Source organism: Anarrhichthys ocellatus, unplaced genomic scaffold (genome assembly GCF_004355925.1).
Source record: "Anarrhichthys ocellatus isolate YVR2014 unplaced genomic scaffold, GSC_Weel_1.0 scaffold10, whole genome shotgun sequence".
NCBI classification, from domain to species: domain Eukaryota; kingdom Metazoa; phylum Chordata; class Actinopteri; order Perciformes; family Anarhichadidae; genus Anarrhichthys; species Anarrhichthys ocellatus.
This window is the reverse complement of record NW_022280040.1, coordinates 9052008-9065878: the sequence shown is the minus strand read 5'-3', so window position 1 is coordinate 9065878 and position 13871 is coordinate 9052008. Positions and strand designations below refer to the sequence as shown.

General features: G+C 40.6%; 1 protein-coding gene across 5 annotated transcripts in view; it reads right to left on the bottom strand.

Annotated features, from left to right (window-relative positions):
* The window catches only part of adgrg2a (adhesion G protein-coupled receptor G2a), a 20094-nt gene extending 7517 nt beyond the window's left edge, over nucleotides 1–12577 (bottom strand). Inside the window, exons 1-21 of one of the 5 annotated variants that reach the window (XM_031850500.1) lie at nucleotides 11520–12577; nucleotides 9497–9594; nucleotides 7312–7637; nucleotides 6614–6872; nucleotides 6263–6313; nucleotides 5881–5964; nucleotides 5600–5647; nucleotides 5399–5517; nucleotides 3874–3936; nucleotides 3734–3771; nucleotides 3510–3649; nucleotides 2643–2754; nucleotides 2500–2558; nucleotides 2362–2409; nucleotides 1964–2031; nucleotides 1839–1882; nucleotides 1698–1731; nucleotides 1559–1593; nucleotides 1334–1461; nucleotides 1124–1241; nucleotides 1–581 (exon numbers count right to left, since the gene is read on the bottom strand). The exon at nucleotides 1–581 is cut by the window's left edge and continues 200 nt beyond it. In XM_031850500.1, coding sequence (XP_031706360.1) covers nucleotides 1–581; nucleotides 1124–1241; nucleotides 1334–1461; nucleotides 1559–1593; nucleotides 1698–1731; nucleotides 1839–1882; nucleotides 1964–2031; nucleotides 2362–2409; nucleotides 2500–2558; nucleotides 2643–2754; nucleotides 3510–3649; nucleotides 3734–3771; nucleotides 3874–3936; nucleotides 5399–5517; nucleotides 5600–5647; nucleotides 5881–5964; nucleotides 6263–6313; nucleotides 6614–6872; nucleotides 7312–7637; nucleotides 9497–9590 — 2449 coding nt within the window. In that variant the 5' untranslated portion in view covers nucleotides 9591–9594; nucleotides 11520–12577. The remainder of the gene's footprint in view (nucleotides 582–1123; nucleotides 1242–1333; nucleotides 1462–1558; nucleotides 1594–1697; nucleotides 1732–1838; nucleotides 1883–1963; nucleotides 2032–2361; nucleotides 2410–2499; nucleotides 2559–2642; nucleotides 2755–3509; nucleotides 3650–3733; nucleotides 3772–3873; nucleotides 3937–5398; nucleotides 5518–5599; nucleotides 5648–5880; nucleotides 5965–6262; nucleotides 6314–6613; nucleotides 6873–7311; nucleotides 7638–9496; nucleotides 9595–11519) is intronic. The other 4 variants (XM_031850501.1, XM_031850502.1, XM_031850505.1 and 1 more) reach the window with 4 other exon arrangements.
* Between the last annotated feature and the right edge of the window lie 1294 nt (nucleotides 12578–13871).

Here is a 13871-nt window from a genome sequence, read left to right as displayed (position 1 = left end):
ACACTGTAGTGTGATTGTTTGAAGGTGTAACTGCAGTGACATTGTACTCTGTTGTGTGATTTGGAGGCAATGTAGTTGTGTTAAGCGTTGAACCGATGGAATCATTTGTAATCATTTGTAATGTTGAGTTGGATAATGTTATGAATTCTGTTGCGTTTCGGTCACTTGTGGTTGTGTTTTGCAATTTTGTATTTTCCGTGGGTGTCAACATTGTGTTATTAGATAAAGTTGTGTTCTGTACTGTTGTATTGTCAGAGACAGTCACAGTCATGTTTTGTGAGCTGGTTTGGAGTACAGGCTGTGCTGTTGAGGACTGTGTACTGTTAATTGTTGCGAGTTGAGTGGTCATGTTAGGCTGAGCTGTTGCTTGTGATGCATTTTTCTTTTGAACTGTTGCAGAACTTTCACTTGTTGTTTCAGTTTGTTCAGTAGTGTTGGTCACAGATGGTGTTATGGCTTCAGGAGTTGTTGTGATGTTACTGTTGGTCAGATTGGAAGGCTTTGTAGTGCTTTGTTTAGTTGTGGGAGGCTCCGGGGGGCAGCTGTCATTCAGAAGTACTGCAAGGGTCTCATTTGCCTCACTAAAAAAGAACACATAGAAAAATATTGTATGAAGTGAAATACTTCTTGTACAAGGCCAGTGCCTTCAATATTAGAGATCCTCAAAGAATAAAGAAGCATGTCATATTGTTATAGAATAGTTACATTTATCAGTCAGATAACAATAAAACGTATCCTTTTCTCATGCTTTTGTACAGTCAGTCAATGTGTCTGTGGTCATTTAGTTGAGTACAGATCTAGACAGTCTAAAAAGCTGGTGGTTGTGTTCATTTTATCCGTTGTGAATCCAGTATGGACTCTGTTAAAGAAGATCTCACCTCAGATATACTGCTTACAGTGTAAGGTAACAGCCATCTTTTGTTGAATGCACACTAGCAGCTACTTCGTTTAGTGATTTACATTTCTCTCAGTCTGACTCATCTATTAACAGCTCCGTATGTAAGTCCCTGAATTTCCCAGAATGACGATGAACATCATCAGAGACTTTGTTTCTCTTGTGCCCAAAATGCATGACTATAAATTCCCAAAAAGCCACCACCAAAGGAATGTTTTATTCATTTACCATTTAAGCAGAGTTGGGTCAGGTTGGCACAAATTAGAAGTCAGCAGGTCACTGGCCACCCAGGTCAGGTTGGATGCCAACAGAGTACTGACAGCCAAACTAGGAGGACCACATACCACTGAGGATACACAGAGCACCATCAACAACACATTTAGAAAATATATGCTTATATATAATAGAGCTTGAAAATACATAAACCTGCAGACTAACCCATGCGTGTGAGTGGCCTTTCATTTGTTATGCTAGTGTCGCTGTCGATGACTTGTTGCAGAAGTTTTTTCAGGGAGCATTTATTGACAGGTCCAAACATCTCCAGTATCACCATGCAGCTGTACAACCTAGACACCAGCAGCAAAAGGGGTTTAGCATCTTTATGTGCAGATAAGATGTATTATATGTTATATAAGAATAATGTGTACATAATAGACACTCTACCTCTGTTGTGTCCCATGGCATTCCAGATGAGCACGCTGGATAAAGAAAGACATTTATGAAGCATGATTAACAGCTCTTGGTCAACGTGAGGAGAAGGACTTTCAGTCAGTACCAAACTTTTATCTGCAGTGTGATTTACCTGGTAGCGCTTTAAAATGTCTTGGCACACTGACCTGGAAACAAAGAATTGTTCACATGTGTCATTTATGACCTCCAAAACACTTTCAGTATTCAGGTAAACTGCACAATAACTTCCCTTGGTCAACATGTATAGACTTACGCTGACATTGTGTTACACTTGGTGGCTACATGCTGTCCAGACAACTGTTAAAAGGGTTAGACAGTCAGTACATAGCATGTATATACAATAGAAAATAGTGTTAAATCATACTGTGATGTACATACCAATTGTTTTAGGAAGTTTACATTAACAGAGGCTCTGTTAATATTGATTCTTATGGCAAAAAACTGTCCTGAAGAAAAAAGAAGGATAAGTTGTCAGGGTTAGTTTAAGACATTCTTGTAACACACCTTCTGAGAAACTGTGTGTTCCAGTTAAAAGAGTAGTTCAATATTTTGGAGAATACCTGATACGCTTCGTTGCATGGAGGTCTGTCATTTAAATATGAAGCTACAGCCAGTAGACGGTTAGCTTAGCTTAGCACAAAGACTGGAAAAGGACTCTGTACTACATTTAAAGTTTGCAAAACATCACACACAGTCACACGTACAGTACAAAACACGCTGGCAGTACAAACATATGAAGACAGGCAGGAAGGCAGTATTTTTGGCTGTTTTCTTACTTGCAGAGCTACAGAAAGCGGTACAGTCACAAAAGCGAGGTGCTTCACCTGAGGCACAGACAAAAACACAGTTACAGCAGCAGATGCAGCAGTGGACTTTCTTTAAATATAATGGGAGCCTGTGCTTTTGACACTCACTGCTGCAGGATTCAGTCTGAGGTTGTGGAGCTGGGTTGGAATTGGGCTCAACAAGGGAGCTAAGTGAAATGAAAGCTGATAAGATACAGAGTGTAATTATGTACAGATATACGCTCACTCAAATAAACTAAGGTTTTGCTCACCATGTAAGCTCGGACAGTTTGTTCCCCCGACAGATATCATCGAGGGAAGATGTGGACGTACACCTCACAAACCCGCCACTGGAGGGCTCCACATTCCCACAAACATCTCGACCTGACGTGGACAAAATCAATATGAGTAAGCTAAACAATAAACTCTGTGTGTGCTCTTCTGGATTTCTGTTAAGGTTAGAGTTAAGCATGTAGTTATGAATCATGGTCTGGGGCAAGGGAATGAATTATGTCAATGAGGGTCCCCACAAGGAAATAAATACGAGGGTTTGTGTGTTTTTGTGCTCTTGTGGTTCTGCCTTTTGCAAGGGACAGTTTCGTTTTGGACACACACGCACACACGCACACACAATAAGGGATTCTGTGTATTCCGATTGGTGTTTTGCATGCATGCATATAGGTACATCGGTATTTATACAAATACAGCTCCATTTACTAGTCAAAGTAATTTAAGCGTGGGTGCATTTTGCAAGTTTACAAAATACTCTGCCTTTGTGTGCATGTGTGTGTGTGTGTGTGTAAGTGTGTGTGTGTATAACTGTGTGACTTAACACAGTCCCTGTTCCAAATGTAAATTTAAGTATAGAACTAACACTAAAATAATTGGAAATTTTCAATGTTTTTTTCTGAAGTAATTTCTTTATATCCCAGTTATTATAAATGCAGGCTTATCATCTTCATTATGATCTGCTAAGAAACGCAACAAATGTTTAATTATATACAGTATGTAGATGTATCTGTAATTCCTTGGCTCAAAAGATGACAAAATGGGTGTTTAAAATAGTAATGTGTTTTTGAGAATGTATGACGATCACCACGTAGGCAAAAAGGTAAATTAATTGATTGAATAATGCTCACCGACTCTCTCCACCTCTCTTGTGATTCTCGCTTGTAATTGTTGATCTCTGGCTTGCTGCAGTGCAGAGACTCCAGCCAGCTGCAGTTCACACGCTGGGACGGCTCGGCTGAGCTGCAACAGCACATCGCAGGTTGTTTGTCTGGAAGCAAAGTATTCACACCACTGTGAGAAGGTGAAATCTGAAGCAGAAGTTAACACAAAACGCTTAATGGCATGCTGTTACCTTATGTTACTTTTTGCACCGCAGTTCACCTGTACCACCTGCAACGAGAGAGAGGAAAGTTGTAGTCGTCAGCCTGCCTTGTAAGAGACAATTCATTCTGAAAAGTGAAAGTGTGTTGCCTGTTTCTGGGACAGACTGACCAGAAGTTGTATTTCAACCAGACATAAACCTTCGCCACTGTGGCAACCAAACGCATTTGACACCTGAATGAGAGATGGTGAGACAGAGGCAGACATGCTGATACTGTGTGGGAGGAAGTGTGAGCTAAGCACATACAGTACAAATGTTTTGTGGTGTTTGCATCAGAACACATAAACTTTGTCACCATTTGTATACACAGTTTCCTTCTAAAGGACCAGAGAGTATCAGACAATTTAAGCCACTATGTGTCGAGTTTTTACTCATTGTGGTTATCGTATCTCACAATTCATTTTGATGAGTTTTTGTTTGTATAAACAAAAGAGTCAACCTCCAGGGTTAGTTGGTGTTGGCTATATTTAGCTTTCAGCTATTCAGTACATGAAAGACATTGTCAGCTCAGGTATGCTCCTTCCTTGAGTACAGTCAGAGTGAGTCAGATGAATGAAAAAAATGAATTAGCGGCTGTTGAATTGCAGCACAACTTGTTTTAAAAGGTCGAGATTTGTACTGAAACAGTTCAGACCAGCAACAAACACCTCAGATGCTCCAAGAATCCAAGACAGGACTGAGGAGACATGATCAGTAATAACGGGGAGCATTTGAATGGCCATTTATGGAAGCCCAAAAATAAAAAGAAAGATAATTAATGAGTAAGTGACTTAGTAGGTCAACATGATGACTTACAATGAACATTTAGAATTTAGTCATGACTAACTTTTTATCAAATTTTTTATTTTCTTGGTTTAACTGTGCTTCCATAGTGATGAACTAAATCGTGACTATGAGTCTTTGTAGATTGTTTTGAGTCATTTTGTATCACAAAAATGAAAATAATTTCTGCTTGGATTTACTTTTAGTGGTTTCCTTTAGTCTTCTACAATTGTAAACTAAATGTGTTTGAGTTTTACGCAGTTGGTTGGACAAATCAAGATATATATATATTATAGACAGAGCTATTAATTGAATTATCAACAAAATAATTGCCAGATTGGAATCAGCTAAGTGAATTTTCACCTCTTGTTTAGCCTAAATAATCAGTTTGAAGTCTTGTCAGTTTTTAAAGGATCATTGTGTTTCTATATTATCTTAAAATTGGAAGGATGGGTATATAAAGAGAGCCATGATTTCTGTACAGCTCATCTAATTTGGATCGAAACACCTTCAAACTCCTTTGATCAGCAGCTGCAACCTGAAATCCATTGTTTCATTTTAAAGCCAACAGAGAGAAAAACACATACTTACTTACACATACAATAGAAAAAGATATGATGCACAGTTTTAATACTGGGGTTCGAGAGGGAGGGACTGATTATATAAAGAGTTAACGTTGTCTGACAGATCATTCAGGTTCACATGACAATAAATGATTGACAGTCCAAAGCTAAACATATGTTAGGTGCATCACAAGGTTGGAATATTTTGCTAATACCAAAGTAATCCTTGTGCCGGTAAGGCTTGTTTATGACAAGGTGGCACCTGAAGCTATTTAGGGCAGAGACAATGAAAGAGTGAGCTGAAACGTACTGGAGAAACCCTACAAGGGGAATGAAGAGCACTTGTCACTCTCACCAAGTTGTAGACGTCTTGTTCAGTCTTAAGGCCGCCTCTGGCATTCACACTTATTAGCATCCAAAAGTAAGCATCTGCAGAAAGAAATGAAGTTGTAAGGTCATAAATATGGCTGAATAAAACGCTTTGATTGGTCAAAAGGTGGATGTTTCTTACTGTTATTGGAGCAGAGTTGGCTGACGTTACAGTTTAATAGTGTGGACCCTAAAAGAAGAGAGGAAACAGATTTTTTAAAGTATTGGTTAAGGTCTCTTATTATACACCCACACAAATATCCGATGCGAGTGAAATTAACTATAGTATAGTTACTTTTTTATTATTTGCTGGCATTATAATATATCAGAACCACAAAACATAGTACTTTTTATCATTTACTGCTAACATGATTCAGCCTAAACCAATTTGGGACACAGTTATCTATCGCCAGCATCATTCACCTGTGACATTAGACGTCTGGTTGCTCATGTGAGTGACAGGTGTTGCTATGACAGGACTTGAGCTAGTTGTAGTTGAAGGCACCTCTGGTAAAAGACAAAATGAGGGAAGATTGTTAAGTCATAATCAGAGGGAGGCACTGTAATTGAGATGATTAGAAGTATTATTATATTTTTTCTTGCTCCGGGTGGAGGTGAGCGTGACCATTCAAATCCATTTCTGGTTGCTGAAACAGTGAATTAAGGAAATTAAGGTCCGAGCCTCAAGAGAGTGTCACGCCACTCACCACTCCTCTTCACATACAGGCACATACAAATACACAAATGCATTGAGACAAAATACACACACCATGCATGTAAATGTGTGCATCACGTGAATACACACCATTAGTGACGCTTCTGTAAGCACGAGCCCGGCCTCTCAACCGTCTGTGGTCTACAGGACACATGAAAACATGCAGCATTCAACATCCAACATGCTCGAAGAACATGCACAACTACTGAGTGTTAGAAATGAAATAAATATGACAAATTGGAAACTTGCGGTGCTACAGTATGTTTTAGCAAGAATCGAAGTCTCTTAAATTCCATGGTGAAAAAATAGAAAGGATTACGCTGCATTCTGTTATTGATGCAGTTGGTTAGTAAAAGTAATTGATGCACAATATCCCAGCTTGAACAGCCTCCTCAAGTAGGATCAGTGAGATAAAGAAGAGCTTATGCGTGTCTGTCTCACCACACAGAAGGTTGGGGTCTCTCTGTCTGGCCCTGGGGCTGGTCACGCCCCAGTACCGACCATTCCAGCCAATCACGGTGCCGTCCTCGCAGGGACCATGGTGGCCCAGGTCTGCCCACATGCGGAACAAGTACAGCTCCACTTCCCCGAGTGCGGCTCCAGGGGGCCGGTCTCTGGGACGGCAGCCCAGCCACAGGGAGCCGGTGGGGGGGATGGCCTGAGCGATGACCGTCCTCTCTGCCACCATTCTCCCGTCAACCTGAAAAATTTGCACAGCTTGTGTTGCTCGTATCCCAAATGACAAGAGTTCAAAAGTTTGATTCACACAATCACCGGGCCCACACTGCTGCAACATTTGTCAAAATCTGGAAAGGTCACAACACTGAAAATGAATTTGAGGGTGAAAGAAACACGTTGCACTCAGACGATTACAAAGGTTTTAAATAAACAGTCAGATTGGCCAAACTTATTTTAAAAAGAGTAAAAGTATTACCCTGCCTTGCTTTTTATTTTACCGTACATCCAAATAAAGAGGTTAAGATACTTTGACTAAATAGTTAGCATGTTTTCAACCTGTCTGATTGTGCTTCTTGCCCTCTCAGTTTCGATGTCGCCATGTTCCCAGATATCAACAAGATAGATAAATAGATAGATACTTAGTACATAGATAGATAGATACTTAGTACACTAAGTATTACCTCCAGGCTAAAGGAGTTGCGTGGTACGTCCCTCCTCAGACACACCCTGTGCCAGTGTGTTGGAGAGAGCCGGATAGGAAATCTGTGCCGGACCCTGAGCAGCCACCCATACAGCGCCTCATCGTCCCCCTCCAGACCCAGCTCAGGTTTTGGTGTGTGGACCGAGCTGTAAGAGAAGGCCACCCAGGCTCCGGGGACAACCACGCGGATGTCCACACACAAAGTCATCTGAAAGAGCAGCGGCATGGCGACACTGCCCTGCAGGGTCCAGTGGTCCTCACAGCCATTTAATACTGCCTTAGTGTCTCCCAGGAAATGGCCTTCCGCTGGAATGGGTGAAAGAAATGCAGATTTACAGCCTTAGTTGCAGAGCTGCACTGAAAGCAGACATAGTCTCAGTAGTTAAACTTAAGACCAAAAGACTTTTAACGTAAACACAACCAGCATGTTATCACATTCAGCTGATGTGAAGAACTTGTTGGCAAACCCTGGATCTTTTTATGAAGCTGCTGGATATGCGCACATTGAGGGCCTTCAAGGTTCCGGATAGCTGAATCCCTTTTAATGCTTTAAATCAAGATTGAAGACTTTTCTGTTTGCTTGCACCTTAAATTGAATCAGATTCAAGGATATTAATCAATTTCCTGCATTTCTGCATTTTACTACTCTATTTTATTTCTTGAACTGCACTGCAACTTTTATTCTATTTTTAACTTTTGAATGTTTTAATGACTTAGTTGTTTTTAAATATCCTCGCTTTATGTTTTGATGCTTTTATGTGAAGCACTTTGAATTGCCTTGTTGAAATGTTCTATACAAAAACGTCCCTTGCCTAGTCTCGCCTTGTCTTGCCTTTCGGCAGACTGGGCCGACCCCACCCCATTGAGAAGTTTAAAAATATTTCCAGTCCATTATCAGAAACAGTCGTGTGACTATGGCAATCAATTGGAAACACTAATTGCCATTTACTAATCCCTTGCAAGGCATGTGTTGTCAACATGTTTTGATGACTCATCCCCAAGCTTAAATAAAGCTTAATTAAAGAGTCTCTCTCCATCGCTACACAGCGATTAACCCTTGTGTTGTCTTCACTTTCTGTATACACTACTTGTCCTCAGGGTCACTAAACCCCTAAAATAAAACAGCTTGATTGCATTTTAAATCCCAAATCTATTTTGCATGAAGAAACAACCTGTCATTCATCACAAACTTTGTGAATATCTAAGTTTTTCCTCTTCACAGTGCAGAAAGACTGTGTTTAATCAGTGGAATCCACTTCTCCCAGACCTCTCTTATGGCCGCTAGTTTGTCTGTCACACGCCTTGCAGGTCTTGACTCACGATTATCAAATCGTATCATTTTTGATAAAGTATGAAAGACTTTCATTGACATCATTGCACGGAAAATTGCCCTTCCACTCTCTGCATCCCAAAGACTAGATGCAGCCTCGCCTCGGGACCTATACACACCTGCTATGAATAGCAGCCCGAGCAGGTCAATCTCATCCATCCATTTCCAGTTGTCTGGGGGTGCTGTCATCTGCAGCACCTCTATAGCCTCTGACTGCATTCCCCATTAGTAAACAATGCTTTCAGGAAAGGTCTATTCTCTCTGATCTTGTTTGTATTATGTCTGTGAACTTCAGCCAGGTGTGGGGTCGTGGAGGGGACATGCTGCATATTCGCGAGAAAGTTTTTGTTTTCCCTGAGTTCAATCAGTAGCACACGTAATCTCAATTTCTTGTGTATGTGTGTGTATGAATGTGTGTGTATGAATGTGTGTGTGTGTGTGTGTGTGTGTGTGTGTGTGTGTGTGTGTGTGTGTGTATGTGTGTTTTTTATGGTTTCTGTAGTATGAAAATGATTTTATAACTACCGGGTCAAAAATGACCCCTAAGACAAGATGTGTACACTGTTGGTGTACAGCTTTTATGGAAATATGAACAAAGGCAATGTTTAACTTTTTTTCATGTTGGGGTCATTCTAGGAAAAATTCATTGAATTTCAAGTTGAAAAAAGAGTAATTTTTGACCCCTAAGACGACACAAGGGTTAAGGACAAGGATTGGCCAAGGATAAGGCCTGGCCTTGTGCACGGCAACAATAAGACCTAATTATGTAATTCCTGCCTACGAATGAATCATAATGTAATGGTAATGGTTCAATTAAATTGAGATAAGGAATTACCTTTGCTTGGACTGGCTGCCAACATTAGAAGCCAGATGACGAGAAGGAAATGATGTGTCCATCTCCACCATCCTTCAAAGCGAAGGCCATGCATCCTCCTGGAAACACAAGGTGACATGAATTCACAAGAAATGAGACTTATTCCTCTTTCTTTGGTTTTATTTTGGGTTTATTTACCTCTGCGCTCTTGTTTGTGTCAGCTGCTTCTCTGTCACTTATCATAAAATATTCAAATTGCATTTCAAGCTCTGAGTGGGAACAACAACAACGTCAAAAATTTCTGAAAAGTTCCTCCCTTCCAGTCTGTGTTACTAAATGTGGATACGATCACGGCACGTCATTGTTTCAGCCGTGGGATTTCATCTAAATGATCCTAAACATCCGGTACACTAAAAGGATCGAATGATATTTGTGGCTTTGTCTGCACTCACGGATTGACTGCAGGGCAGGGGTGGACTCAGCAAGTTGGGTTACACCGCACTGCATCCACACCTTCATAGGTTGCAGGTTATTGTTGCTTGTGGTGTGTTTATATTGTTGATGGGCTACAGTTGTTGAGATAATTATTTCCTTTCACATGACACATCATCTTGTGATCTGTTGTTCTCATAAACATATGATTAGTGTAGCTTTGATACTGGCCAAAACCTTTTAAAAATTGAACTCGTTCAACATAAACATGCAGTCTAAAGCTGAAAGCCCAGGAGAGACTTACGTGGAACAGCAGAGGTGAGCACTCGAGTCACATGATTTGGACTTAAGTCAGACTCAAACATTTTATGAGTTTAGTCCCGAGTTGACAAAATCAAAAAAGACCTGCAACCTGACTTGGACTTTAACACAGATGACTTCACTTCACAAGCCCAAAGATTAAAAAGTATGTTAAATTAAAAAACATTAAAGTAAGTATTACATACCTAAATCACCCCATTGCCTCCCACTGCAATATATTAAAAACTAAAAAAATATTTCTAATGGTTTGGCTGCCCTTTATCATCACCGTCTACAGTCTAGTGGTCGAAATACAAATTCAAAAGACGTACTGAAACGAAGTTAGGATACACTAAGTCAAGAAGTCTTTGTATCTCATCAATAATGCTGTTTGCACTTTCTTGCATCTTTATTTTTTGTGCATGTTGCTGCATATTTTAATATATAGCACATAGAGTTACATGCAATTACATGTGCTATTTAAATATAATCATCTTGGCTTTTAGACGCGTTGAAGAGTGATTAGCAGTTTTTTTTAAACAATATTTAAATTTAGATAGCATCGATACATTAAGATATATTTCCCAAATGTGTATCCTCTTCCTTTCAAGGAAACCTGCTCATTAAAAAAACATGTGACAGGACACGTAATGAGCTAATGGCACTGTATTAAAAGGGAGTGTCTGCAATCAAGCCTTGTCGATAAAATGTGGATCGTCAGGGTTTTCCGGCTGAAGTATGTAGCACGAGCGCCATTTGTATAAAGTGTCAAAGTCCATCATTCTTCACCGCGGTGTTGCTTTATTTTGTTCCCGGACTGATCTGATCTACAAATATCTGAAAACCTTTGATACAAAACGGATTAAGATTAAAGACTTTAGTGGGGAAACATTGTTTACTGTGACCCACGAGAGACAAGCATTACTAGTACACGTCTGTTCTCTGGGTAAGACTAGTTACATTTAAAATCATGATTGTAGTGCTGCTTAAGGAAGCTTAAACCGTCTCATCATACATGTGAATTGTCTGCGTCTGTTAGGACGTGATCATCGTATGTTGTGTCTGAAATGAAAGGCACCTGTTGAAGCCTCGAGGGCTACAGAAAAGCCATATTGTTATTGTCATTCCTAATCTCATGTTCCCAGTCTGACTTTCTATATGTGAGCGCAAAACAGTGAAACAAAACAGTGTCAAGAAACTTACAATTGTTTGTATCAAAACCTCTTTAAATGAGCGATCCACAGACTGTCATATGTTAACATCTTCAGACAAAATATTAAAAGTGCCATTGAGTTATTTTCTTTTTGCTTACCTTATGCTTTTCAGAAGAATGTGCAGAATCTATGTAGGTTCACGGGTGTGAATGCATGCAAATGTGCACACGTCTCTCCATAATTTCCAAAATATCATTCATCCGTCAGTGATGAGTCAAAAAACTGCCACCATTGAAGCGTCCTTCACGGCTTCTCTGTGTTTTCTTCTCTTCTTCTTCTCTCCTCTGTCCTCAGTTGATCTCCCTCTTATGTTCCGTACACACCTGCCTCTTACACAAGCACATCGTCTGTAGCATCAGGTGTGTGTGTGTGTGTGCGTAGGAGAGCGTGTCAAGGTGTGTTCAGGAAATCAGAATTTTTTTAAATGTGACAGTGCACCAAGTAATGACACACCTCCAGAGGAGAAGGAGGAGGGCAGAGACAGACAGAGATAGTACACTATCTTTCTATCTATCATATATATATCTATCGTTTATGTGTTTTTTCTCTCCCAGTATGACTGGAGGGCAGCAGCTGGTATTACAGGATGCAGGACCAGACAGTTCCTGGACAGGGTATTAGCCTTTATCTGGTGTGTGTGTGTGTGTGTGTGTGTGTGTGTATGTGTGTGTGTGTGTGTGTAGGTGTGTGTAGGTGTCTGTGTAGGTGTGTGTGTGTGTCTGTGTCTGTAGAAAAGTACGTGTGTTGCAGCAAATTGCAAAAATGACACGGTAGGCTCAAGTATGAAATATCGGATGCAGGTAGACAAACCAGTCAAACATCTTCTCTCTTTCACACACACCGACGGCGAGGCTGTGAATTTGAAGAATGGCATCTGACGTCAGACGTAAAATGAACAAACAAGACAAGAGCAGCCTCAGGGCAACACTCGAATCTCAGTGTGTCTTTACTTGACTGTGTCTGTGTGTGTGTGTGTGTGTGTGTGTGTGTGTGTGTGTGTGTGTGGAGGCATCTGGATAATTAAGTAGTTAACTATTGGCCACAAGGGGGCAATAAAGACTACAGCGGATGTTTTTTTTCTCCACTACATATCAAGTGTCAGCCTTTGTTCATTTTTACTGAGGGGTAATAAAACAGTATCAGATCAGTGGAGCGGAGCAGAACTGCAGCATGTTACTGCTCTTCTTCAGTGACACAGCACTTTTTAGGCGAGTTATTTTCAGTCTGTATGTGTGTGTGTGTGTGTGTGTGTGTGTGTGTGTGTGTGTGTGTGTGTGTGTGTGTGTGTGTTTGAGCACAGTTCATGCTCAAACGAATCAAAATCCCACCGGAAATCTTTTACCTCTCTTCTCTTTTCTGCAACTATTCAAACTTAAAACTCCTCAAGGCTTGACAAAAATGTCCTTTTCTACTCCAAGGAGGAATGTAGAGCATCTTGTCTGTTTATAATAGAGAGCTTTGAATATGCAAATGTCATGATAAGACAATATATTCCATCTACCGGTCTCTAGGGCCCTGTTTAAACCTTTAACACCTTGGCTGATCTGATCACAAATAGTGAACAGACTTGCATTGAAACAGCACATTTCTAGTCTTGGCAACCACTTTACAACACAAAGCACTAACCCATTCACACACAGTCATTCACTTGTAGCATTGGCTGCCATACATGGTGCCATCCTCTTATCAGGAGTGGTAAACACTCAAGCACACTCTTGCCCAAAAACACTTTGACATTCAACCCACTGGAGGCAGCATGTCCTAGTCTGCCAGAAATTAAAAGGTGAAGAAATCAAATATTTATTCACGTGTTCCAGCCAAACCAAACTGCCCAAGATATTTGACGCACTTGAAATAGATCTCTCGGGTCTTTCTTCATTTTTTTTAGACATCGTGGATAAATTTAACTTATGAGATTTGAGAACAAACTGGAGATGAGACAGAGCAGGAACAAAGGGAGGGAAAAGCTTTGATGACGCATTTTCCCATTACGTCCTTGGCGGGGACACATCAGGACGCATTAGCGTTGACACTACAAAAGATATGTGGTCCAATGTGTCCCAGTCAACCTCGCCAAGTGTTCCGAGTGATCAGATTACAATGAATCTTACACTATAGTGTTTAGCGCTGTCCACTTGTGATCCAATCACCCGAGACACATCTGAACTTGAACCAGGGTCTAGGAGTCGGCAAGGAATTAGCAGTCAGACACTCCTGTCCAGAAAGGTCACCTATATTGAGTTTCAGCATGACCTGAGTGTCCTGCCAAAATCTCCCTGAGGGACATCCCCTTACCTGCTCACATAGTTCATACAGGATCAATAACTTTACCTGTATCGCAACCAGATAAACCAGAGAAAAGATTCAGTTGTTGTAGTGCTGGGTGGTATACCGGTTCAACCGGTAATTTCCCGTATGATATGAATTTTTCACACACCGTCATGCCGAAA